The 27,644-nt window shown below is 41.1% G+C and overlaps 1 protein-coding gene across 1 annotated transcript in view; it reads left to right on the top strand.

Annotated features, from left to right (window-relative positions):
• The window catches only part of TRIM66 (tripartite motif containing 66), a 45,130-nt gene that overhangs the window by 5,511 nt on the left and 11,975 nt on the right, over positions 1–27,644 (top strand). The window contains exons 2-10 of the mRNA XM_050975381.1: positions 5,718–5,821; positions 9,496–9,643; positions 13,764–13,896; positions 14,368–14,484; positions 15,269–15,383; positions 16,148–16,294; positions 16,421–16,538; positions 17,512–18,368; positions 19,383–19,544. Coding sequence (XP_050831338.1) covers positions 5,718–5,821; positions 9,496–9,643; positions 13,764–13,896; positions 14,368–14,484; positions 15,269–15,383; positions 16,148–16,294; positions 16,421–16,538; positions 17,512–18,368; positions 19,383–19,544 — 1,901 coding nt within the window. The remainder of the gene's footprint in view (positions 1–5,717; positions 5,822–9,495; positions 9,644–13,763; positions 13,897–14,367; positions 14,485–15,268; positions 15,384–16,147; positions 16,295–16,420; positions 16,539–17,511; positions 18,369–19,382; positions 19,545–27,644) is intronic.

The raw sequence follows: 27,644 nt of genomic DNA on the forward strand, positions 1-27,644 counted from the left end.
TGAATTACTCTGGCTGAAGGGAGTGTGAGAGTGGAAATAAACCTGGTGGCTGCTGGAGAAGGGCTGCAAACTAATTCAGCCAGGCAAACATCTGCTGTTTAAGCTTTCCAGGGCTCAGAGGTGCCTGCACATAAACACAGCCAGAATTGCACATCTCTTTCTGGTGCTGGTGCCTTTTGTGGTGATGTTGAAATGCACAGGGCTGCTGGGGATGGAGCTGAAAGGAGCAGTGGGGCCCTGAAAGGATTCAGATTTAGGGCTGCTCCTCCACATCCCTCATGTGCTGGCACCTTTGTAGGAGTCTCTTCAGTACAGTGTGGTCTCCAGAGATTCTTCAGTAGCTGATAGCTCAAATACACTGAGAATATCTTATATGTGGTTTAACCTGCATATAATTCTGAAGTAGGGCTTCATTCTGTGTATCACAATGAAACAGGGCTTAAATCCAGCATTAGGACCCTTGCTAGCCTTTCTAAACAGATGGTCATCTCTTTAGCAGCAAAATGGGATGTCATAAGTAACAATTTCAAGGGCTAAACAGCAGGAGGCACTGAACTTCTAAAATGTAATTTATGCAAATATTCCTCCCTCCTTCCCACCAATTTATTTCCATGCAAAAATAGAATGTGCCAACACCTCTGTCAGCTTTTTGCTACTTTTAGGGGTTTTGATATTAATACTGGCCTCCCTTTAGGCACCACAATTGTACCTGATCTCCTAACAGGTAAACTGTTGTTGGAGCCCTGTAATTCCTTGCTGAGTTGCCTTTCTGATCCAGAAATTGCATCATTCTCCTACGTACAAACAGTGAGTCTCCAGGGCTTCTGACTACTCTTCCCTTCACCCACAGTGCTCTAATCATGATATATTTAAATGAGCTGTCTGCAAAGTGCAGGTTCTTAAAACAGATTAGCAGTGTTGTTTGGAGGCAGTGGCAAGGTAGGAAGGCAAGAAAAATACTGAGGTTGTGGTCTGCAAAAGGTACAGTGGGAGTGAATGGCACTGTGAGACCTGCTGCTGCTGCTGCTGCTGCCTGGATTGGGGAAAGCTCCTCTCTTCCCTTCTGCTCCAGTCTGAGGATTGAGTGAAGAGCCAGGCAAGAAGGACACTGCTGTTCATTTTGACTATGGGATTTTTTATTTGGGAAAAAATGCAACCAAACCAAGCTTTCAGAGGCCTGAATGAATCCTAGAGGAAAGGGCAAGGAAGAAGGCAAGAGGAGAAAAAAAACCTCTGCACCCTGTAGTGACTCAGTGCATCTTTCTTCCCTGCTGGTTTGCCAGAATTCCTGGCCAAAGAAGAGGGAGCAGCCCCAGGGAGAAGTGTAGTGACTTCAGTGTGCACTGCCTGATCCTGGGGAATTCCTGTGTGTGCAGTTCCAACCACCCACCTGTCCCCAAAACCAGGTGAACTCTGTGGGTGGCTCTTTATCCAGAGCACAGGTAAGGGGTTTCCAGGAAAATGTGCCTTACTGGTGGTGTGCCCTCTGAGCACAGGCACAGTGGGATGCTGCTTGTGGCTGTTGGTAAACATGTATGGAATTACTTGCTTAATTTCAGCTTAATTGCTCCACAGTTCATTTTGTATTGTATTTATTATGCCAAGCTAACTTTTGATTCTTTGGGGAATTCTTATTGAAAAAGATGGGGCATTTCCATAGAGCACAGGTTTTCATTAAGTGGAAAAGGTATCAAATAAACCCAATTAGCTGAATAAGTGTGATCTCCAAAGCCACCATGCTCAGGCAATTCCTCTTCTAGCAAGATGCAAATTTGTCTCCTGTGCTTTTATTAAAGTTTTAGGTATAGGATTCAGTATTAGGTGGTTTTGATTAGCCCACCTGTGAGTAGGAAATTACTTCCAATATTGCTGTGGTGTCCCCATTATTTTTCCTCTTAACTATTCTTTTTTTTAAAATTTTAGACTTTTTTTTTAATTAAGCTGATGGCTCTGCATGCCTTCTGTTCATCTCAAGGGAATTTTAGATTTGAAATCATTAAAATTTACAGTTACTTGGATATTTGAGACACACCCTGACATTTACTTAGTTGATGCTGTACTTGGTGGTCTAAAAGCTCTGACCTGTGCAACTTGTGTATCTCTGGAACAACACTGGTTTTAATAGCACAGCTTGGATCTAAAACCTGGGAGAAAATTGTGCTGTGCATCCAGGGCATCACTTTTTGATGTCCCTTAATATTAATCAGCAGTCATGTTATTTACCTTCAAATTGTTGTGTTTCTCAGCACATAGATAAAGGAGGCTTTTGTGCAGAACTGAAATGCATGCATGATTTATGTTTTCTAAGCATGAAAATTATTGAGGTTTTTTTAATTTAAAAACACTATAAAGACTGTCTTGCTCATTATCAAATGAAATGCATTCTAATAATGCTGTATTCTATCCTTCACTGGTTTGTAACAAATTAGCAGAATTTAAACCTCACATGATCCTGCCTGAGGCCACAAGCATTCCATGAAGTATCATTCAATTGGTTTAATTTGATTTAACATTCTGCTCTAACAAATAGTGTTGGAACATAATGAAATAGTTAAGGGAATAAATCTCATGGGACTCCATTTTCTTCAAGGTGGAAAAAGCCCATTCTTTATTCACAGAACTCCTTTTTATAGTTTTACAGACCTCATGTGTGACTCCAATGGTCAGTAGCTTTCTTACCAGTTTCTTTATTGGTTAGTAACAAGTTATGATCCTGTATTGATTGGTCACTCAAACCCCAGGGTGTATGTGCAGGAAAGGTTGTTTGTGAGAAATAGTTTTCCTTTTTCTATCTAATGGTGTAAAACCAGTTTATACAGGGGCTGGTTGTTTTTCACCCAGGAGTAGATTGTTGTGCTTATGAGCTGCTCATACCAGGATTGCTTTCACATGGGAACTTGCAAAGTGCAAGCTTGACTTAGAAGAAATGACAGGCTAGCAGATTTTTGAGGCCTTTTTCTTATAATTTTTCCACTTCATTACAACAAATAGTGACTTCAGTAGTAATCTTTTTTACCTTCTATCACACCGTACTGTGTGATAGAAGGTGTCCATGCTGGGACAAAGCCTTGTGCCTTTATTTCCCCGTCAGCAGCTGCTCCTCCCAGAAATGTTTTGTGCATGCTCACCCATAAATGAGAGTGACTGAGAGAGCCATGCCTTTCTTACTTCAGAAAATCACCTGTTGGCCATTTCCCTCTTGCTCCATTTGCAGGGTGGTTCTGTAGCCTCATCATGGAGGTTTTCTCTCACTGTTAGCCAGATCAAGAGCTGGCAATGCTGTTAGGGGAGAGAGAAACTGGTTCTAAGTCCCCAAGGGCTCCAGGTGGCTCTGTGAAGTCAGGAGCTGGTTTCTCCTGACTGCACTGAGAATTAGAGCACATCCCCTGAGACTTATTGGAGCAGCTGCTGGCAGAGTAGCTATCTTGCTTCCTAGCTTATCAATCAGAGTATCTTTTTACTCCTGCTGCTGTTCCAGCTGTGCCACTTCTACAGGGCTGGCAGGGAAGCTTGAGGAGTGTTTCAGCTCCCAGGAATTAGTGCTGCAATTCACCAGTGCTTGTAGTAAGCACCATTAACGAGGAAGAGGAGGAGGCACTGTCAGTGCAGCACAGCTTGCCTGGCCTCCTCCTGCTCTTGCTCGTCTCCAGAGAACAGAGCTGCTAGCAGGCACCTAAAAGGCTCCTGCTTTGTCATTTGGGAAAGCTTTCAGTGCCACCAATATATGAGAATTGTGTCGTGCTAGGGTGTAACAGGTGAAAATGTGATTAGCTACAAAAATTGTAGGTGATTCAGATACTCTTTCAGCTTCAGTCCTTATAGGAAGGATGCAAAGTGGAGGAGCTGCTAAAAAGACTTCTCCGGCTTTCTGCCACTGTGGGCATCTTTATCAGATAACTTTTAGCACCTTTGTAACTCCTGCCAGCAAACACCCTTGAACAAGGCTCACTTTACATGCCTGATGAGCAGAGCACTGGAAATTGCTTGTGCTGCCCTTTCCCCTGGGTGGCTTGTGGCTGAGTAGCACAGTCCCCTGTGGGCACAGCCTGCTCCTTCTCCTGCCTGCATGACCTCTCAGGGCTGTGGGAAATGCACAGTAAAATGAACACTTTGGGTAGATTGTGGTCTACTACTTGGGCCCCCAAACCACAGTTCTGCTGTAAATGCAACCTTGAAAAATAGAAAGCAATTATGCTTCTGCTTTTATATAAGATTTTTATATAAAAAAGATCTAAACCTCATGGAAGTGGTTCTTAGTAAGGGATATTCTTGAAAGAAGTTGTTCCAGAACTCAGTTTTTCAAAGCATTAGTGCATGGAAATGAACCTGTTCAGACATCATAGTGCTTTTGTCAGAAGCAGAAATGTAGGGATATTTTGGAGTCTGTGTATCCCTGTCAAAGTTACAGTAGCCCAGCTCTGAAACTGAGGACATTCAGAAACAGCATCCTGCCTCTGGGCAGGGACTGCAGGAGCCATTCCCAAGGGACAGGCAATACCAAGCACCTGGAAAACAGGAGAGGCTCTGATAATGGTGTAATGTGAGGAGTAATAGACAGCTTAAGGTTTAATTAGCTCACAGGCCACACTCCATGTGCACAAACCATTTTGAGTTAAGGGAAAAAAGCAGTTGAACAGTAGAATGTTGTCATGGATCTTACTTTAGGTGAGTTTAAACCATTTAGTCATTGAAAATACTGTTGTTAGTGATCATAAACAGATGACTTGGCAAGGTGAACATAGCATGGAAATTCTGTATTTAAGAGAATGTAAAAAACTTAAAGAAATAGATGCACCTTGATAAGGTGAAATAGACTGACACACCACTACTCTCTCTAAAGGACTGTTTTCACATCTACAGTAGTTTGCAGGAATGTGACCAGGAAAACACAGTGTCCCTTTACAAAAAACCCCAAACCAACACAGCCAAATATAATAGAGCTCCTAGGCCAAAGAGTCAAGGAATGAGTATCAGAGGTGCAAAAATGCAGGTGTACAGTTATGGGCAGTGCTTGAACTCTTGGTTCTCAGCCCAGGCAGACACTGAGATTCACCCCAGTTGTGCTCAGTTGTTAATGAGGGTGCAGCCAGGTTCTGCTGCTCGCTTTGCTTTAGGGGGTATCATTTTTTGCCACCTCTAGATTTACCATAATAATTTTCTTTATGAAATTTTTTTATCCTTTCTTTTTTTTTTTGACTTGTGTCTTCTGCCAGCAGCACATCACTCCCCTGTCACTTCACCTGGATTGCATCCTGCACTGTAAGACTGGTACTAAGGAGCATGTGTTCTATGCTTGGGTACACCTCTGGGGGGGTAAAGCTGCTCCAGAACCACAGAAAATCTCAGAAAGCACAAGTAACATCTGTGACAAGGGGGTACAGTCTAAAGTGCAGTTCAGTTTTAATTATCTCCAAGCCAGGTGAGAATTTGGACATGCAGATATCATCAATAAACACAGAAATAAGTCAACTGAAATATGGTGTTTTTCTAGGAGTTTTGTTGCCTTGTTTTTCTTTTCTACCTGCTGAATCAGGTCTAGCCACTTAGGGCCTGAAGGATGCCTCAGTTTCCTGGAACTGCCCATGTGATCCAGAAAAGCTACAATACTGAAGTGTGGTTTATATCATTTCCTGCTTTGCATGGCTGGCGTGCATTGCTTTATTTCTGGTGGTTTTCTTTTTTCTTTTTTTTTTTTTTTTTTTTTTCTGTAAATTCAGGTATCCTTTCCTGCCCTGTGTGCAAACAGACCTGCTTTGCAAGGGATGTAGTTGAGAATTTCCTCCTCAAGGATTTTCCAGTTGGTGATTCAGCTATGGCAAAGGTAAGTGAAAGCCACAAAGTTGTGGCTTGTTGAAACACTGTCAGATGAGCTCTGAAAACAGAGAAAATCTCATTTTGAACAACAAAGGTTCTCTGATAGCTTGCTTAGGCAGCACTGCAATTACTTCATTACCAGAGATGAACATATTGCCTTCATAGTAATTTTAAAGCTTCAGCTGAAGAATGAGTTTTACTCCCTATATTTTAAATAGTCCATTAAAAGTATTGCTACAAATGTATCTGTGATAATCAACATATTAGGGAGGTACTGAATGTCTTGGATTCCTCATTGTCCTCTTAGCTTTCAACTCAAAGTAAGCAATCATGGGATTGTTAGGGTCAGAAGGGATCTTTGGAGGTCATCCAGTCCAACTCCCCACCGAGGCAGGGTCACAGGAGCAGTGACACAGGAACACATTCAGGTGGGTTTGGATGTCTCCAGAGAGGGAGGCTCTGTGATCTCCCTGGGCAGCCCTTCCAGTGCTTTGTAACCTCAGTGTAAAGGATGACACACCTTCATTTTGAGATGGAACTTCCTGTGTTTCAGTTCATGGCCATTGCTCTTCATCCTGTCCCTGGACACCACAGAAAAGTGTCTGGCACCATGCTCTTAGCCCACCTTTGAGATATTTCTAGGCATTATTGAGGTCCCTCTCAGCCTTCTCCCAACTAACCAGGCCCAGCTCCTGCAGCCTCTCCTCACTGGGGAGATGCTCCAGACCCCTCATCCCCTTTGTGGCCCCTGCTGGATCTTCTCCAGTTCTCCTTGTCTCTCTTGAGTTGTGGAGACCAGAACTGAGGAGAATGCTCTGGATGTGGTCTCTCTGGACAGCTCCAGAGGGACAATCCCCCTCTCCTCCTGCCAGCCACAGGAGCTGAGTCTCAGCTTAATTGTTGCACCAACATCACCCTTTAGGTCAGGTGAGCAGTTGCAATTTTCTGATTGTCTGTTATAATGATACAAAAGTCACATCATATTGCAGTTTCCCACTGGGGAATGGGTTCAAAGGGAGGAACTGGATTACTGCTTTTGCCTTGAATTGACATTGTACAGAGGTGGATTTAACTCCAGCTTAATATCCAGTGAACAGGCAGGGCTGCTCTCACAGCTTTGTAGCTGCCACTAGTTTGGGTGGAGAGGAGGAACAGAGAAAGTTGGGTATTGGTAAAGAATAAAGAACATATAACCTAATCCACAGAGTGTTCTGGGGACAGAAAAATAATCAAGGCAAGCAAACTGTATTGACATCTTCAGGTGTACATTGCTTGCAGAGTGCAACCTAAGTTGATCTAAAACAAGAAGGGGTGTATTAACATGCACTCTCCAAAGAGAGGAAGAAAATTCAGAAGATACTGATGAGTTTTTAAAATGCACTTATTATACTGGGACTTCTTAATTACTGTGACTTGCATCATTTACTTTTCCATGAGAATTTGTGTAAAAAGGAAATCAGATGAGAATATCTAATGTCTTCAAAAGCATTAGATTATTTTTTCAAGGCATCCTTAAAAGAAGTTTTTTCTTCTCTGTAATCCCTCAGGAGTCCTAAGAGCAGTTCAGTAATGCAAATTTCTCACTGGAGACAGGAGTATCCTAGAGCAACTTGTGAGCCTTCACAGTTTTCAGCTTCCTTTTTTTAAGTCAAATCATGTAGCTTTGCTTGCTTTCTATCTTTAACCACCACCACCACACTCCAAATGAAAGCCACAGTTTCACCACCAGTGACACCAAAAGGAGAAGCACCAGATCATCCACCTGAGACACATCTGAGCTGCCATCATCGTCTTAATTTTCCTTCTATGCTCAAGTGGGAGTCTGTCAAGGCTTGGAACAAAGTGTATGGAAGCAGCAAGGTGTCTCTCAGTGTGTGAGAGAGTGGAGCATGAAGGATAGGCTGTGCTACATGCCAGCAGCAGCAGTTTCAGAAACACACAGTTCAGAGTCTCCTGCCCAAAAGCCCATTTCCACAGCATAAATAATGCAGCTCTGGGAACTCTCTGCAACTTGAGAGTGATGTTAACACAGTACAGTGTCAATGCACATTGCAGTCAGACTGGCAGCTGAACTGCTGCAGGTAAACCTGAGCTTAAGCAGTTCTGGTTATGGCAGAGAAGGCAGAGCATGCCTCAGCTTTTTCCTGAGCTGGACCTAGGTGGGTACATTTTAGACAAGTCACTTCTTTTCATATAACAATCTTTATTTCCCGAAATAAATATTCTTGCATTTTGGTTATATAAGTTTTATTAAGCTTTTTGATTTAAATTATTGTATGTACCTTTTGGAAAACATTGCTGATAAGCAAATGGCTGAAATAACATATTGGCTTCCACAAACAATTCCCTTTCTAAACAATTAAACACATTTAAAACTTTGCTTTGTTGTCTTAGTGTCAAGAATCGCCCAATCTGTTTGTGCATGAGTATTCAGAAACTCTTCAGTAATGGTTTGATAGGAGACCTGTTGTGAAATGCCAGACCCATGGAAGGAAAGGATAAAATTTAAATTAATTTTAGCAAAACAAAAATTTTTCTTCCTGTGCTGACGTGAGTCAGAGCTTGACTCTCTTGTGTCACAGAATTGAGGTGGATATGGATGTTCCACAAAGTGTTGAAGCTGTGATTTAAAACTGAGACAACCAGCTAAGAACTGCAGTAGTTCTTCCTTCAGGCTTTCTATTTCCTGAGACACCATGAGGAGAAACCCTTCCCTTACACTCACCAGAACCTGCATCAGGGGTTATGAGCTGGGCACAGGCTGCTGTGTCCTTCTCTTCACATTTCCCATCACATAGCTGGGATGCAAATAGTTCAACTCCCAACTGAATTGAAGATCAGCTGATGCCCAGCAGAAAGGACCCTGTAGGAAGTGATTTTTTCATCTATTCCTATTTGCTTGAGTGGCCCTGAGTAGAAGCAATATTGAGGAGATTTGTGTGTGTACATAGCTGTAGTAGATACACTGTAATCTTGAGGGAAATGCTTCAGTTTAATAAAGTGGTGGCAAAGCATTGCTTTTTATGCTTTGATGATGGTAAATTTACATCACTGTGCTCACTCTGCCCATGAGTACCCATTTGTGGCTGTGGTGAGCCAAATACATGAATATTGGGAGTTTTGAAACAAGGTGTTTTATGCCTAAAGCAAATTCTTTTTAGAAGAATTATCATTGTAGCTATCTTGAAATTACTTTTGAGTTCATTCTGGGTACAAGATGTTGAATTACCCATTTCTGTGCTGCTCTGTTCATGTCCCCCCAGTGACATGCCCAGGCAGTATGGCCTGTATAGCAATTCCTAAATTCTTGAATCAATGGAAGGAATACTTAATTAAAGTTTCCAGGTCTTCCTGGGTCTTGTGTTTCCAGTTCACCACATGTGATATCAAGGTACAAACTGAACTAATTTCTGGTCAACTCTTTAGAGGACAGGAACTAAGTTTGTCATTAATAGCATGTGGGTGTCCCCATGTTGTTTTCTACATTGCCTCACCTGTAGGATGTTTTATGTATTTTTCTGGATGTTACACAGCTACAACCAGGCTCTTAAAATTACTTGAATTGCTTTAATCTGAGGACAAAAAATATGAAGCTCACCAACCTGAATGATAGTCTGTTAAGGACAGCAGTTTGTACTGCTGATTTGTCATGCTGTGTGTAATTGCACTTTTTGTTCTTAGAGCTGCTCCATGTGCAAAGAGAAGAGACCTGCCCACAGTCTCTGCACGAGATGCAATAAGTGGTTGTGCAGCTCATGCACAGAGGAACACAGACACGGCCAGGAGCCTGGAGAACACTTCCTCTCTTTATCCCTGAAAGGCTGCACAGGTACTGGGGGCATGCTGGAATTTTCTTTCTTCTCATATCAGTTATTCATCTGCAAAGGGAGCAGTTGCAGGCTCTGTGCCACACACAGCAGGCTCTGTGGGACTCAGAAGGATATGTATGTGTCCACAAGAGAGTAGATGATTTTCCTCCAACTTTAGGGCCATTGCCACAATCAGCACTCCATGGTATTGGAAAAAAGTTTGGATATTCGTGTTTGACAGATAGGATCTTTTCCATGTGCCCTTCCAATCTATGGAGTGATGGGACAGGGTTAGGAGAGCTACAGCAGCAGCAGACTTTGCCCTTGCAGTATTTCTGTCCCAATTTGGGGAATTTCATTGAGGAAGCCATGACAAAGCAATTCCTGTGCATATGGACAAGGTGTGTGAGGGAGCCACAGACAGCTAAAGGCTGTGATCACTACAGGATGTTCCTTTCAATTTGTGCTTGAGCAAGCATCAATTAAGCCCACTGGCAAATATATCTCATCCCTCTACAATGGTGATTTACAGAAAGTATTACCATCTCCTATTATTAGTCTTTATTTTCTTTACTAATAGGTCAGAAATCTGCTGCACAGTCTGCTAACCTAAATTTGTATAAGCAGTTTTTAACTAAAAATAAGAATTTGTGCTGTGTGCTTATTCTTCTTCATAAGGAAGATGAAGGACAGAAAAGGGAATAAAAAAAGACCACTGATTATTTTTATTTTATTTTCGTCTAGGATTTTTCTTGTAGAAGACTTGACTTGCTATAGAAGTTTTTTTAAGTGCTGGGTGGTCATATCAAGCAGGTTTTGAGGCACTTGAGACAAAATAGGCAATTGCTAAATAGAGTGTAAACAAAAGAAGTCCATAAGAATGGTAATAATGAAAAACACAAATTATGTTTAAATGATTTTTGGGTTTTTTCTAGAGAATAACATAAACTGAAGTCCCCCAGTTTCCCCTCAAATGTCCTGATTGGATGGACAATATGTTTTTCTTCTCGAGTTGATGACAAGATAAGGACTGTGGTTTTGAGGCTCCAATTGTTTATAATTTCATGTCACTTTAGCTGAGATTAACATCTCACATTGCTGACAAATACTGGTAAGAAATCAAATATGTGGCTTAGCTGCGGGTCTGTGTGTGCTCTATAAATAAAAAGATGCAGACACATAAAAACATGAGAGAGAATTTTAGTTTAGTACTAAATTCCCTGTGCTGAACACAACACGAATAAGGAGCTTGGTAGTTCAGATATAGACTAGTTAATGGAGAAATTATTTGGAATGTAATTGGTGCTTTTATATTATTTTTATTATTATTAATATATGTTTTATCTATTTATGACAGATATGCCTTCAGAACAGTTCAAAGCAAGCACATTCTGGGATATACTAGAACTCAGACTGTTGTTTGTATTTTTTCCTTCTGGAAATAAGCACACAGCATTGTCAGTCAGGAAGGATTTAATATGCTTGGTGTAGGGTGTTCTGAAAGCAGCACCTTCTTTGTAAGCTCTTGAAACTATTAAGAGGTCTTGCACTTTTAAACTGTTCTCTCTTTTGCCATTTCCCTTGTAAGGGCCAGAAGTAAAATAGCAAAGCACCCTCACCAAACACATTAAATCCTTCCCATTTCTAGTAATTTTAATAAACTATTTCTTGAGCTTTTTTTTGAGAGTCATTGAGAATTATGGAAGTGGAGGCAGAATTCTATTAGCTGAGATTGCTTTTCCAAAATTGACATCAACTGATCAGAGGAGCAGAGATTTAAAGCTTTCTGTTAATTATTCAAGAGATCCACCTGAGATAAAGAAAATATAGGCTGTAGAAAATGGTGACTCAAATGATGAATTATCAGAATTTAGGGCAGCTGAGGTTTCCTTGCTCACCAAGGGAGGTTCTTTTTAAGAAGCTAAAATGGGTAGTTGTGGTTAGGTATTTGCTTCTAGAAAAAAACAAGGTTGTGCCCTTGTTTAGTACCTGATTTCTAAGCATTAAACCTATTTCAAAACTGAAAAGTGTTGCTCTGAGCTGAGTAAAAAGTAGGTCAAGAATGCCATGGCTCAGTGGCAGTTCTCACTGATATGTCAATTGATCCAGGGGATTACTGGTGGCAGAGGCTGTGGGTCTGTGTTGCAGTTAGATAATACTGATTTTATTCTTAGTTTGCATTTGAAATCTGCTTGTCTTTTAACTCTGACATGGTATTTAAAAACCCCAATGAATTCTCTGGGATGATTGCAATCACCCAAAGTCTAAAGAACACTTCAGAGAGAGGGGAAAAAGGGGGAATCATTCTATAGGATTGTACCTTCATGATATTAGCTACATGGACATTAAAGACCACATCTCATTATCATTTTGAGTTTAACATAGAAAACTTGATCTTGAGTTTACACATAAACAGCTTGTATGCTCTGCAGATACTGAACACTTTGAAAGGCTTTTCCAGCCCATAAATTGTCAGAAAGTTATTATGGTTGGTTTTTTTTTCCCCTTTTAAGATGTAAAAGCTGATCACATAGGGGATGATCTTTGACATCCTCCTTGGATATATATTGGTTGTACAACCTTGTTATGTGCTTGTCAGATGCAGCTTTTAATAAAAAGTACATATTTGTAATGTAATCAGAAAAAAAATTTGCTGTCAGGGTGAATTCAGTTTGATCCTTTCTGGTAGAAAATATTGGAGTGGGTTAAAAAAGACCTAATCTAATTTCCTCCTTTATTAATGCTACCTATTAGCATTTGATTCAATAATGACATAAACCAATAGACTTTGCTGAAGAATAAAGCAGGGCACTGCAGTAAATAATTCATAACATTGTAAACTATGTAAGGCTGTTACATAAAGTCTTGGCCTAATCTGTCACAAATTATCCTCTTGCACCTTGTTAAGAAGGTGGAATGAAAGTCAATGGAACTGAAGGAAATAAATCAAGAAATATTTCGAGTAAATAGCAATATAAAAACTGGGCAATTTGACATCTGTTTTTTAGAGAGTGGCATGGATTTTTTCCATATTTGCATTGTCATTGTTAGCCAAGAGATTTTCTGAGCCTTTGTACTCTTCTGTTGTGCATTTTACAATTTGAAAATGGAGCCGGTATAGCTTCCTGCACTCTGTAATTGTGTAATTGCAATAGCTAGCACTTCTGAATCTATGAAAGGCTTCAGTTTGCTACAGGATGGTCTCTGCCCTACGTTGGTTTTTTTAAAAGTATATTGATAAGTAAGAGGTTTGGTGTGGGGAAAATGGAAATATTTCTTCTTATTTCATATGAGCAGATAATGATGCATAAATTATTAATGTCTTTTATATAATTTAAAATTTTTATCAATGTGTGTTATCTAAGAATACTGGTTTTTTTAAATTTCTCACATGTTGGTAAAAAGTAATGGGATAGTGTCTTTGTTGGAGTACTGTGAGGAAGCAGCCTAGCCTTTCTTTGGTGGTAGAGGGTTGGCTTTGCCATGGTTTCTCTTTCTATTTCTGGCATTTTTTGTTTACAGTGTTCCTTCTTTCTAAAACAGTTCTACCATTCAGAAAAAAGGCAAGAATAGATTGTACAGAAATAATCCTTCCACTTTGCATGCCTACTGTCCATTCCTACTCTTTATCCCATTACTCTTTGGAAAAATCCCTTTAATAACAGATTCTAGGGCCTAATATCAGCCCCAGCTGCTAAAGTTTATGAACTGCCTTGCAACAAACACAAATTTGGAAAACAATTGCTCATGTGTCTTTTTAAGAACAAAAGATTTCCTTGCTTCTGCTGTGACTGCAAGTTTATTTAATAGATTTGCCATTCTACATTTTACAGTAGTTTTGTTGAGTGGTTTACCAGACCAGGGAATTTAAAGGTATGAGGCAGGTGCTCCAAATCATTATACTTTAAACTCATGACAGTTTAGAGGATAGTGTGTTTGTTTTGGTGGCTTGTTCCTGGTGTGCTCAGTTTGTAGGATGTGTAAGGAAAAAACACAAACAAACCCAGCCTCAGATAATCAGATGGTTCCAGGTTCAGTGCCTTTAAAAAATGTCGTCGAGACTTTCCATGAAGCTGTGAGGTGGGTTACTCTCTTTCTGAGCTCTCCGTGTGGGTGACAGCCTTGCTTTGCATTCCTCAGCAGCTGAAGATGAAGCAAGGGAGTTTTCCTTGCTCTGTCCACTGCACCCTCCAGAGGCACTGAAGGTGTTTTGTGAGACCTGTGACACCCTCACCTGCCGCAGCTGCCTCCTGTCGGAGCACAAGGAGCACAGGTACCTCACTGCACTGGGGCTCACCAGCACTGGGCACCGGGGCCCCCTGTCAGAGCACAAGGAGCACAGGTACCTCACTGCACTGGGGCTCACCAGCACTGAGCACTCCCGGGGCCCTGTCCCGCCCGGGGCCCTGTCCCGCCCGGGGCCCTGTCCCGCCCGGGGCCCTGTCCCGCCCGGGGCCCTGTCCCGCCCGGGGCCCTGTCCCGCCCGGGGCCCTGTCCCGCCCGGGGCCCTGTCCCGCCCGGGGCCCTGTCCCGCCCGGGGCCCTGTCCCGCCCGGGGCCCTGTCCCGCCCGGGCCCTTGCCAGCTGAAGCTGCAGGCTGCTCTGAATTTAAAAGCCACAGCAAACTCAGCTCAGCTGTCTCAGAGGTGATTTAACACACATCTATCTCACTGCCCTCTCTGCTCTCACCTCTTCGCTCACGGAGATGGAAAACCACGGTGTGACCATTTCCCCTTCTTTCACAGGTTCAGGCATCTTGATGAAGCGCTGCACAATCAGAGAATTATCCTGGAGAATGTCATAACTAAGGTGGAGGAGAAAAAAAATGGGATTCAGGTTTCAGTTAAACAGATTGAAGACAGGTAATTGCTAAGCTGGTTTTTTTTTTTTTTTGATGGAAGTAGGTGATCTGTAAAAATAATATTTTCACTAAGTGTAGGTTAACGGAATTAAATGCAGCTTCTACTTTTTTTTTCTTGGAGGGTAGAAAATAATAGGAAGATTAAAAATATCAAATTCATGTTTAAGTGGTGCTGACAAGTCATGGCATTGTAATACACGATTCCATGCTCTTTGTAAGGCACGTGACAGCTGACTTCAGAGTTGAGATTTCTTTGTATAATCTGTTTCTAAGCTACAATTTGGCAATATTGCAAATTACCTTTATTACAAATAAAGAATTTTTAAGATACCTTATTTCTTCAAGAAACCTCAAAACAAGGCGCAATTTCAGTCAAGATAAATATAAAATGAAAATATTTAATTATTTGAATTGGATTTCAGCTACTGATTATGCATTTAGTAGCTGTTGGATCTCTCTTCTGCATTAATAAAACCATCAATAAAACCAAGAGTATAGATCTATTTATACTGGTTATAATCTAGTATAAACTGGAAGTTTTGGATGTATTTGTTGAAAAAGAACTCAAGACTGGTTTTGGCACGATGTTTGAGAGAATCCATCAACATTAGCCTGTCATATCCGGAGAGGGGTGGTCAGGATTCAGGGAAGTGGGGGAGAACTGATGGGAAATGATGGTACAACTCTCACTGCAGTTCTGTCAGTAGACAGACCAGGTCTTGTAGCAAATAACTGCTGAGCAGTGAATAAATGACACATCAGGGATGCCTACCTCTTACCCATAGGTTGCTTGAAGTAAAACATCTGTACAAAAAGGTGGAAAACCAAATAAAAATGGCCAAGATGGTTCTGATGAATGAAATCGATAAACGAACAAATATCCTCCTTGAACAACTGGAAGTAAGTAAGGCTAGTTGCATTTGATACCTTGGGAAATCAAGCTAAATTAAATTTAATCCCAGTGCCAGAGGAAAGAATATAGACTGCGGGAGCTATTGTCCCGTTCCTTATATTTTCAAATATTTGGGTTTTTTTCTGCAGACTTTGTTGTGGAATCAATGGTTGACAAAGGGCAAAGTGGTAAAATGTTTCTTTGTCATGAGTGAACCACAGTTTCTAATGCATTTACAGAGAATATGTGTGCACCTTTTGAGAACTTAGAAAACAAACCAGATTCTGATTTTAATTTATAGGAGCCCACTAGCAGCACAATTAATCCACTGTTTCAGAAATGATTCTTTGGTCTAGTTTCTGTAACAGAATTTGTGAGTTTTGACTCTTCAGTTTTTGGATGTCCAGTTGAAGTACATGAAATTTTATTTTGAAATGTGCTGAGGAGAAAAATTTCTGATCGGAATTTCCAGTTGAGAAAGTGCCCACATGCAAAATTGATCCAAGCTGTCCAGCTTTCTTGGGGGTTGTGTTGTTCTATTAAACCAGGGCCAGAATGATGCAGATTGTTTGATCCTGGGGAAGTCATTGCTCTTCCTGAATTCAGACTCATCTTCTGAGTTGGATTTGCTTCCTTTCTGTGATGGGTGGTTTAAAGAGACTGTGAAGAACAATATTGCTGCAAATACTGCATAATACAGTGCCAGTGATTGTATCTGTTATGTATGTCTGAAGAATGACAGCCCTTTGCTACTGATTGATGTTTTTAACAGAAAATCACCAATGAGAGGAAGCAGAGGCTGGAGCAGCAACTGCAAGGTGTTGTGATTTTAGGCAGACAGGTAGAACACGTCCAGAACTTCATCAGCTGGGCTGTGTGTAGTAAGAAAACCATCCCATTTCTCTTCAGTAAGGAACTGGTAAGAGCAATGCTTGTTGTGCAGTAATTGTGAGAACTGTTTTAAGGTTCTGATGTTGATCAAATGAAACATTTTTCACCACCTTGAGACTGTGAATAAAATCATTGTCCTTTAATGTGTCCCCAGATTGTGTTTCAGATCCAGCGCTTGCTGGAGACAAACTGTAACACAGACACAGGCCCTCCTCTGAAGATCAGGTTTGCTTGGGATCCCTCCTACTGGACTAAGCAGCTCTCCAATTTGGGTAAGAAAATTATAATAGGCAAATGCCCAAAGCTAAGCTAGACAGATGCAGAAAATACAGTGCCTCCTCTAAAGGGCTCTCCTTTTTTGTTTTAACACCCAGTTCTGAAACTCTTGCTATGTTCTGAAGAAAAGTGAGTGTGGTTGAACTCTCCTGTTTTTCTCTCCATTTATATCTACCCACCAAAAGACCTATGAGCTGTCTGGTGCTTTCATTCTCTTAGTGGCCAAATGAGCTAAGCACTGTTGAGACATTTGCAATTGATAGGCACAAAGGTGGCTTTAAGACACTGTCTGTACAAAAATTACAGTGTTACCTATATAGCAGATGTCCATACTGTGACTTTGTTTCTCAGCAGCCACAGATTTTCCTAGCTGCAACGGGTTTTTACTGTAAATTCAGCTCAGTGGGCTAATCACTGATCTAAGAGACCAGTTCTCTTCCCATTTTAAGGTATTAAAACCTAAAAGGGGTAAAACACTATCAAAAGTATTTTAAAAGCAGGGAGTAATCTCTTGATGGACAAGATCATTTCATAGGTCACTTCTATTTCCAGCTTTTAGAAGTCTCACCTACATAACATAATCTCTTTTATTTTTGTCACTTGCCCCCTGGAAGCTGTTTTTGTACCTCTGCTTATGGATGAGAAGATAAGCTCATGCTTCTGTAAAAACTGGAAGTATAAGCCATATATCCATCAGTTAAGACAAAATAAGGTCATAGTTTCAAAGTGTTTGCTGGGTAATTCAACTGTGAGTTCAACAGGCATCAGTGGGAGTTGGGTGTGAATTGAAATACTAGATAAATATTAGAAAATTTATCTTGAATGGATGTTGGCAGACTCTTTGGATAGACGATTTGAATATCTTTTCCATTTGAAATGTGTACAATGGCCATTTCCTTGTCTACAATTTTTACTGTATACATTTGTGAAAACCACAGGAGGGGAGTAAATGTGCTGGTTTTTTTTCAGGGGGTTTCACAATGGAAGGTGGACACATTACTCACCCAGATGTGCTGCTCTGTGGAAATATTCAAGGGTTACAACCCTCTCTGTACCATGGGCACCACTCCCCAGCCTCCCAACTGGAGAGCAGCCAGCCTCACCAGTTCCCACCTGCGCTCCAGTGCTCTGCCCCTGTGTGCTGCTCCCACTGCCTCAGCATTCCTCACCCAAACAAAGCCCAGCCTTCTTACCAAGACATGAGCCCCCACAAGAGCTTCCACCAGCCTCCTGCCCTTCATCAGCAGCACTTCCCTCTGCAGTACAGCCTGCAGCCCCAGGACAGGGAGCCACGGGCTGCCCCCCAGCCCGTGAAGGTCCCGCAGGCAGGGCTGGAGCAGCAGCCGCGCTCGGAGCTGGAGAATGTGTCTGGGAGGGTGGCAAAGCTCTTCCCACCCCAGCAGCTGCACCAGGGCTGTGCTGGTGTGTCCCACGAGGCTCAGCAGGTTCCCACGAGCCACCCACAGGCTTCTCTGCAGACATCAGCTGTGGGTGTACAGCTGGGCCATGTCCAGAAGATAAAATCCAACCACGTGCTGCAGCCACCCCCGCAGCAGCAGCAGCCCCTGGTGTCCCCCCAGCCAGGGCACGATGAGAGCGCCCACAAGCAGGTCATCCAGCAGAGCCTGGACATCATGCACCACCAGCTGGAGCTGGAGGAGATGAAGAAGGATCTGGAGCTTCTCCTGCAGGCCCAGGGACAGCCCAGCTTGCAGCTGAACCAAGCCAAGCCCCCTCAGCACGTTCAGCAGACTATAGTTGGTCAGATCAACTACATAGTGAGGCAGCCAGCCCCAGCACAGCAACAAGTCCAAGATGAAGCACAAGTATGTTCTCTCAAAGTAATGTCCTACTGCATTTAGTCAGTGTAAGCTCAGAAATTGGACACACCTTTGAGATTTCGTGTGTCTCTCTGAACTTTTTAGTCTGTCTTGTCTGTGCATGCAGCAGAGAGGCTTCATGCCTCATGCAGATTGGGCCAAAATTTTCTGTCAAGTTTGTTTGGTTTTTTTTTGTTTTTTGTTTTTTTTTTTTCAAAATTTTTCTGCATAGCCACCTGGAAACCAAAGATCTGAATCTCTCAATAGGCAAGGTGAGCAGTAATGTGGGAGAATAAAAGAGCCATCGCTCCTCCTTTGTAAATAGGTGACTGGAGGACTGCAGTAGTTGCACTCTGCTTTCTGCTTTTCAACTCCCTTTTTTACTGGAAACATTAAGCCCTGAGTCCTTCAAAAGCATCAGATTCTGCATTATTGTTGAAGAGAGTGAAGACAATTTCTTGGTCTGAGAGTTATTGCCCATTCTTTTTCTGCATGTCATTTAAGATTATCATCATTATCCATGCATGCTGTTGTGCTACAGTTTTGCCAGCAGGGCAAATCTCTTCCCTTTTCCTCTGTTAGGGAGGAGCTTGCTTTTGAAAGAGGGACAGTCCTTGGTGGTGAGCATCCAAACTACAAGGCAGATCAGCTGCAGAATAAAGTGGCTTGGAAATTAATTTAAAATGGTGGAAACGTGGCTCAGACTTGCCATTGTGTTAATTCTGTGGAGCTGCCACCTTGAGTAGTTCTCAAAGTAGATTACCTGCAAGGGCAGACTGCAGCCCTTTGCTGTAGCAGTAAATTTCATCAGGTTTATTTAGCTGGTTTTTTTAAAATAATTCATTAATGTTTGAGAGAAAACTTTCTCCATTTATGTCTCCGCTTAAGGTTGCCTTGAACATCTCTGTTTTAGAGACTTTTTGGGCTTTTCATTATGTCTGTGCTGTGAGTTGATGCACATTTGTTACTGTTTTTCTTCCTGAGATGTTGAAAAGACAAATCCTTATTTGTGATTTGTAGGTCTGTGAGAGCTCCACAGAAGCTGATGCCCAGAAGCCTGTCATTCCTCTTGACAGAAGTGACAGTCCCTCCCTGTCACTATCATTAGATGAAGAAGCCAGTGGCAGGAGCCACTCCCCTGAGAGCACACTGCAGCAATCAACTTTCCATCCAGTGAGAAAGGTATAAAGAGCTTAAAAAAATAAATTTAAAGGCAAAATATGATTTGATAATGTTGAATGTGGCATTGGAGTTTGCAATTGGGTGGAAAAAATTAAAATGCAGTAAAAGTCAGCCAAATGGCTGGTAAGTTTTGGAAAACACTCACAGCCTAACCTTGTGGGTATGTCCCAGTTAAGGTGCCAGCATGAGCAGCTCTTCTAGAGGCTGATGGTGTTCAGGTCTGGCAAGCATGGTTGCTAGACAAGAACTGGCAAATAAATAGATGCCCTATTTCTTCACTGCTTAAATTCTGCTTAGCTTATATGTCTAGGGATTTAATTACTAGGACTTGCTTAGAAACAGTTAATTTGAAAAAAAAAAATAAAGCAGGAGTCAGAGGTGCTGATGAAATCAGGCCTGAGAAGCAGTCTTCAAAAGAGTTGTTCCAGAAACAGCACCATTAATTACTGCTGGAGGCAGGGTGCCTGAAACTCTGCTATACTTCTTCTCATTGTTCATGTATAAGCAGAAAAATGACAATTTCTGCATATCTAGAATATTTTATTACACAATAGAGCCAGGCTTTGATCTTCCCACCTACTGTGACGCTCTGACCATTGAAGAAGCAGCATGAACACAACCAGGAAGGCCAATAGTTATCGCTAGACCCTTGCTGGCTCTGGATATCACCTGTGCTTTTGAAACAGACAATCTGCCTTTTACTTCTCTGTACAGCTTGTTTAAAACACCCCAAGCAACACATCATATTCTGATTTTTCAAATTAGTTTGGTACTTCAGTGCATGACTCATTTTGTGTACCATGTAGAAGACTTTCATAGTATTTTTTCCTTGGAATTTGTCTGTGGAATAATGTGGAAGTACTTGTCTTTCCTTTCTATCCTCAAAAAGCAGATTATTTTTCCTTCTTTTGTATGTGACTTTGTTGATGCAACGTATTCATGATGCAATACCCATCCAGAGACTTGTTGGAGATCCCTTTGGGAGTTGCAGAGATGTGGGCCTGGAAACAGAGCGCGAATCAGATTTAAAAGCCACCAAGAAATCTGTTTTATGGACCTGTAATGGAAGGTTATTCCCAACAGCTCAAGCAAGAAACATCAGAAAGAGGAAAGAAAATGGAGGCAGATGTGCAGGAGAGAGAGGCTAGTATATTCTGATGGGAAAAGCAGGAGTAATAAAGGAGAAAAGGCTGATTTGTTGCTGTAGAAGCTGAGAAGGTGGCAAAAGGAGGATACATCTGGGGAAAAGAAAAAAGCATCTTTTTCTAGTGGAGCTGGGAAGCTTGTGCTCTTGTGCAGAAAGCACAGGGGTGTCTGTTTTTTTGAGGTGCCTGGTACCCCTTCAAGAAGGGACAGTGTTCAACAGCTACAGAACCCCATCTGTGCTTGTATTTCTCTCTTCTAATGAGCTGTTTGGGATGAAGACACCTGGGTGTGTGAAGATACTGACAGCTTTGGCATGGGCAGATTAGAAATGATGAAAGGAAAAAGCACAGCAAGTAAACCCTTAAAATATCTTTTTCATGAATGCTCCTTAAAGATGTCTGAATGCTTTTGCTTTACAATTGGATTAAATCTGAGTTTAAATGGGAAATTGCTTCCTCTTTAAGAACAAGGGAATGTGTCTGTTCGTTCTCATCTGGTTCTCACCTGATTAAATGTTTGCACACTCACCTCCAGACAAAAATTTCTGCATAGATGTTTCTCCATGTGCTCTCACATGGGCAATGTTCAGAACATTTCATCTCTCTCAAGATTGTCTTGGAAGACATGGAGAAAGTCAAGGAGGGCAAGTCTGAAATACCTGACAAATATGGTGGAGAAAATGGCTAGATAAACCTGCTGCCCAAGGAAGAACTGTTCTGTCTTTTGGGGCAAAATTGCTGTTGGACTTCTTGGCCTTGTGTTGCATTTCTGCTGAACTCTGACTAGCCTTCAGCTAGTATTCCTAGTGGAGTACAGAATTCCCTGATTCCCTGTCTGCTGAGATTCTTTCATTAAAGAGAAAGCAGTGTGCACCTGAATTAACTGTTTAGTGATATGGTTGCAAAGATCTGTCGAAAAAGGTCAGAAATAAAAGCTTTCTTTAGCTCAGTGGTTTTCTTTATCTTGGAGTGGGGCAAGGCTTGATGGTTATGTAATTATTAAACCTCTGTGCATTAATTTTGAAATGTGTTTATGGTATGAATTTGATATTATTGACTGATAACTAGATGAATTGTCTGCATACAGAATTATATTTATTTGTAAAGCAGTACAGAGAAGATGCTCTTAATAGTTCATGTTTTAAATAGTTTGGGTTAGTTTTTGCTCATTTTGGAACATTCGTGGTGATATTTTGTCGGTCTTTCTGTCTTCCTGTATATTCCTCTAACTATTCTTTTTCTGTGAATTCAATTTTTTTTGTGTGGAATAAATGTTTCTATGCTTAGCCCATTGATTGTTTGATATAAGTTAAGTGCTGCACTTTGCATAATTCTGGGCTTGATCAGCACCTTTTTAAGAATGCCACACTAGGAATGAAAGCTTTCTGTAGATATGGAAAATGGATATAGTTTTCTCTTTATATTTCTCTGTCAGAATACTTCACTCACACAGCCAGGATCTCTGGTTTGGATTGTGAGTTGTTCTGTCTCCATGCCTGTCAAATACCCAGCCTCTCCTGTAAGAGTGCCAGCAAGACAGAGAACAAATTTCTGAATAACTTTTGTGTTACCTGCACTGCATTTCCAGGAAGTTGTGCCAGACTCTAGCAAACAGATTTTACACAAGCTGTGGAATTGCTAATTTGCAGTGTGAAGGAATGAGTACTCAATTAGTTATAAAAGTTTTGTAGAAAGGGTTACCAACCTCCTGCAACAATATGATTTTGATGTTTTTACACAGTATTATATCAAGTTATTAATTTGTGCACAGGACTAGAGAGGTCACCTATTCTGGAATAAAGGTAAGAATAATAAGTTATTTTGGGCCTAATTGTATTTTCAGGAGTAATAACAGGAATGCAATCTGTTTTGTTTGCATGTACCTAATTGTCATTTCTGGCTGTGATGAGCAGGAGGTCTATAGGCTGCATCTAGCATTTGAAGAAATGTCATGATTACTGTACATCTAGAGCACAAATTTGTAATTTGAGCCTCAGGCACCACTGCAACAGCCACTGGTGTTGATGCTGGGCCAGCTGGACATCTCTCCTCCTCACACTCCAAAAAGTGCACCCTTCTGTACTTAGGAGCAAGACCCTTACCTCTGTTAGTTCATCTTCTGCTTAAAGTGAATCTCTGAATATGTTGTGCACTACCTTAGTGGGTTATCACTGAACAGCTGCACCTGATCCTATATAAATATAGTCCACAGCAGATCCTTAGGGAAGGGCATCAGAAACAGACAAATATACCAAATATACACTGATGGTCCACTATCCCAGATCCTGAAAGCCAGAACTTCAAGGATTTTCTGACTTGGAGGTTGTACCCAGACAATTGTGGATGAGAGCTCTTTATAGACCCCTTGCCTGTGAATTTGTCTAATTCACAACTTTGATTCCATTTTAATCCTAGTGCAGAATACTCCTCAGCATTCTACACCAGATGAGTTTTGCATCACATGAGAAGTTCCTCTGTTTGCTTACCTTAAGTCTCTTGCCTGATACCTTCTAGTTTTTGTGTTAGGAAAAACGGTGAATAATCACTCTGTATTCACCCCATTCATAATATCTGTATTTTGTAGGTATACATTGAATTTTTTCTTGAAAGCTTATTTTTGAAGATTAAAAGGGACTGCTTGTCTCTCTGGAGTTGCATGAAAGATATTCTGTTCTTTGGTCCTTTGTGTGTTTGACCATTTTCCCCATACTTTGTGATTTTGATAAATAATTTTGAGGCAGGGTGACCAAGATTAGTAAAGAAAGTGTAAACATGTGGAAATGGCGTGTAGTGCATTATATTTGTTGTATTCTTTTTGATTCACAACAAGTCCCATCTTTTTAGTTCAAGAGCTCTGTCTCAAGCACCATAAAGTACCTGAAATGGGGAAATCCTAGGGAATATTCCGTGCTATCCAGGGTGCATCTTCAGAGCACTCTGAAAGGCTTCTCTTTTATTCTAAGTATGTGCTCTGGTAGCATTTCATGAAAGACTAATGTGGTGATTGTTCATGGTGGAACTTTTCTGTTTTTTTTCTTGAAAACCTCATGAAATTTGTGTGAAGGGTGCTGGAGAACAGAGTATAGATTTTATTTGATGGTAGCATTGCACAGAGCATGTTGTGATTACTTAGTGACTGAAAGTAATAATAATTTAATATCCAACCCTAGAACTTCAAATCTGAACTTGGGACCAAAATGGATTTCTTGCTGCTATTTTTTCCCCCTTAATAACTATTAATTTTAGAGGAATTAATGATGAAGGAAATAATAGCCTGGAGTTTGGGGTGCTATAAATTTCTCAAGTAACAGAGTATGTTTTTTACTGTACAGAATTGAACTGCTCACGGCACAAATGCCTTCATGCTTGATGCAATTAGGTACATTTCCCAGAATGTTAATTTTACAAAACCCTTTTCCTTTGACCTGAAAAAAGGGAGATAAATAAAACATGATGCTGCTTGCTCCATGCAATCTCTTCCTCCTTCCACTTTAAGCCTGCTCCAGTTTATTCAGACAAATTGCTAAGGAAGATTTGGATTCTTTTTTCCTCGTGAAAGCGGGAAGGAAATCCTTCGGATTCTCTTCTGAAACTGGGAGTGGGAAGCATGTGCAGCCTGTGCTATCAGTGCTGCTGTGTTAAGCAACTGGATTGGAGTAGTACATTTGTTTAACCTTCCAGCATAATGAGCTGCCAGGGGGATTGTTCCACTTAATAGCAGCCGTTCATTACTCTGCATCCATTTGCAGCGTGGTGTTTCTCCCATAGCAAAGAGAATTGGCGCTTCCCAGTTTTAGCTTCCTTTATCAGTGACACTTAATGTCAACAGCCCTGAGGCTTTGCCAAAACAATCCTAACAAATCCTAATCCCACTGTTTCAAGGTAAGTATTTGCTTCTCAGAATTCTTCTGTATTGGTGCTGCATGTTTACCCTGGACCTTTTTGGAATGCGACAGTGATCAAAGAAATATTTGAACTGAACCATATGTTTATTTTGTGTTCTCTGCAGGCACTTTGCATGTTCTTTTTTCTTACTTTTCACTACCATAGCTAAGAAAATTGTGGTAGGAGGTGTTTTGGGGTGGTGATGCTGCTGCCATTATATTATAAGGATCATCAGACCAAAATTAATTATGAGACAATGAGAATTCCATTTATAGTGACACAGATGTAGTTCAATGTGCCAGACTGTACATTAAAATGTCAAAAAGTTCAAAATTAACCAACAGCTGAAGCCACCCTCAGCCCAAGAGCATAACTAATGCTTGTTGTTGTTGTTCAAATGTTGCGATGTAAAAGCAATAGAGCTTTTATAAAACAGATAAATCCTTTAAAGGCGTCCCATTTGCAAAATCTAGCTGAACTGCCAAGGGAAAAGAGAAATTTTTGCTAATGGCAAAAAAAATGATTATTTTAGGGAGTGAATTAATAGTCTATTAATGAGCCTTGTTCCCAGTGCATTGTTCACTTCACACTTGACAGCAGCTCCATGGATCAGGATGGAATGTCTGTTCTTAACTGTGAGTTTTAATATTTTGCACTGAAAGATCATAATGTTGCTTCATCATTAAAATAACCACAAAATTAACTTTTGCCCCAAGGGAAAGACAGATGGTAGTTTGATGGCCTCATTATTCTTTTTAACAAGAGTAAGGTTTTACATTGGCTTATATAATCTAAAAAGATCTCTGAAGAAACTGATGCTCACTAGAAGAGTAAAACGGACATAGCCGCACCATGCAACTGAATTTCACCTTCCTGAAAAGTTCATGTGTGTGCCTCCATATTTTTATTTTTTTTCCTTTAATAGGAGTCATCCCAGTGACTACTCCCAGTAAATAAACTTGTCTCATTGGAGCCAGGAATAAACCTAAATTTCCTTAGGAAGGGGAACATTTCATCTGAGCTGCACACAGAGGGTCGGGTCACACCACATGAGATGATGGCACGAGCTTGTAAACGAGTCAAGGAAGGTGTGGGTAGTGATTGGAGGAGCTGAATGGCCAGAAGGTCTCCAGTTAACTTGGGAGCAAATTTGGGTGGTGTGCCTGCCACATGTTTGCCTCAGCATGGCCATTCCGAATGGAGCAGAGCTGTAGGGTACTTCCTATGGAGTCAGGGATTTGTGCATGCTCCATCCTATGGAGAACCTGACTAAATAAATATTTAGCTACCTCACAAGGGCTTAATTAACACTCACAGTGGGCTTTGAAACAATGGGCAAAGGCAAGGGCTGATTACAGTCTATCTTCAGGTGGAGCATGATTTCTGCTTGTTTGTTTTAGTTTTTTGTGAGTGGTATGGGAGCAATTCACATGTTAATTCTGTCATCTGAAAAAGTCTTGGGATAAAAAGAGTGATGGAATGAAAAGGCAAACATGTACTTGGTAGGTCCCATTTGTCTCTGCAATTGCAGGAACCTGCAGGAACAAGCAAATTGGGGTGGCAAACATTTTTTATCTTTGTGGACTTGAGGATGTATGGCCTTGAAAAGTGGATTCCTTGCTGACCTATGGAGATAACTTTGGTTTGAAACCTCAGCATTCTTAGGAATGCTCTATCAGACAGACTGTATGGCAAGTTTGGGCCTCTGGTGCATTTCCTTATTGGCTGTGGTCTAGTTTCCAGCTCAAATGTAAGGTGGGAAGCACATGTGTGACCAATTCCAGCTGCTTCCAGAAAGTTGTTACAGCTCAGACAGCTTGGATTCAGGGGTGTCCATTGGACTCAAGAGGGGGAGAATGACCAATTCCCTGGCTGCAGGAACCCAGTGTTCCTTGGGGTGCCTTCTACATGGAGGGACTGCTTAGAGCAGGCTCACTGCAGCTCTGTGTGCTGGGATGGCACTAACCTCCCCTGGCTCTGCATGAGAGCTGACCTCTTTCTGTCTCAAATGCAGATGTGTTTTGTCTCCTCAGATTAAGTGGTCACTCTTCAGGCAAAGCTCCCATGGTAGCATCTATTGCAAATTGACAAAGAGGAAATTAAATGGCATCCATGGTTAGGTGGGAATTAGTGTCTGTGGGCAGTGCTTTTTTGGCACAGAGTGCTGTGCATTGCAAGCAGAGGAATTCAAGCCTGGCAGGAGGTAGGATTTACACAGACACATCTGACAGCTCAGGCTAGGCTGCAGTCTTTGCCCCTGTGGGGTTAAGATGGACAATAGTATCAAAATCCCAAATGGAGTATATGTTGAGAAAAATACTAATTAAATTTAGGAAGTGGATCTTATCTCAGATTCTTTTCTGAGTCACAGGCCTCTAGTGGAGAAATAAGTACAACAATGAATTTAAACTCTAATTCAGATGCAATGGACACATTTCTATTGTCTTGCTTTTTATTGAAATGAGTGCTACCTACTCTGTTGCAGTCAGAGGATATAGTCAGTCAAATGGAAAGGGTGAAACACCAATGAACTATGATGAAATCAAGGGAAAGTTGTGTATTCAAGTGACACACATCTGTACATTTCCAAAATTCCTTCTCTTTGCTTCACATGGATGCTACAAGAGTCTTGTTTTCAACAGAATCCCACATTCCAGGGTGTGAGGCAGCTTAGGGAAGTCACCTAGGTGAGTGGGTTTGCTTTGATTTGTGTAGCAGTGTCTCTGTGGGTTTGGCAGTGACAAATCATGAGACAGTAAAAAATGCGTATTGATGCTTTGGTAAATATTTCCTTTCTTTGGAAACTGGACATGTTTTCTCATTAGTACATGTAGGTTATTGCTGCATTTAATCTATGTTGTTTAAAGGGGAAATGCTTTAGGTTTTAATAGAACCAACTCCCTAACTATCATAAAGTTTTCAGCATCATTAACAGGAAAAAATAATTTCATGTACTTAAGTCAGAGTTACATCTTATTTCTTCTGAATCTTCTTTCTGAATGATTGGATGTTCTTTTAAGAAAATGGCAAAATTTCTGATTTGAATCTTATTTCTTCTGGGAAAATTTAA

Source organism: Serinus canaria, chromosome 5, assembly GCF_022539315.1.
Source record: "Serinus canaria isolate serCan28SL12 chromosome 5, serCan2020, whole genome shotgun sequence".
Lineage (NCBI taxonomy): Eukaryota > Metazoa > Chordata > Aves > Passeriformes > Fringillidae > Serinus > Serinus canaria.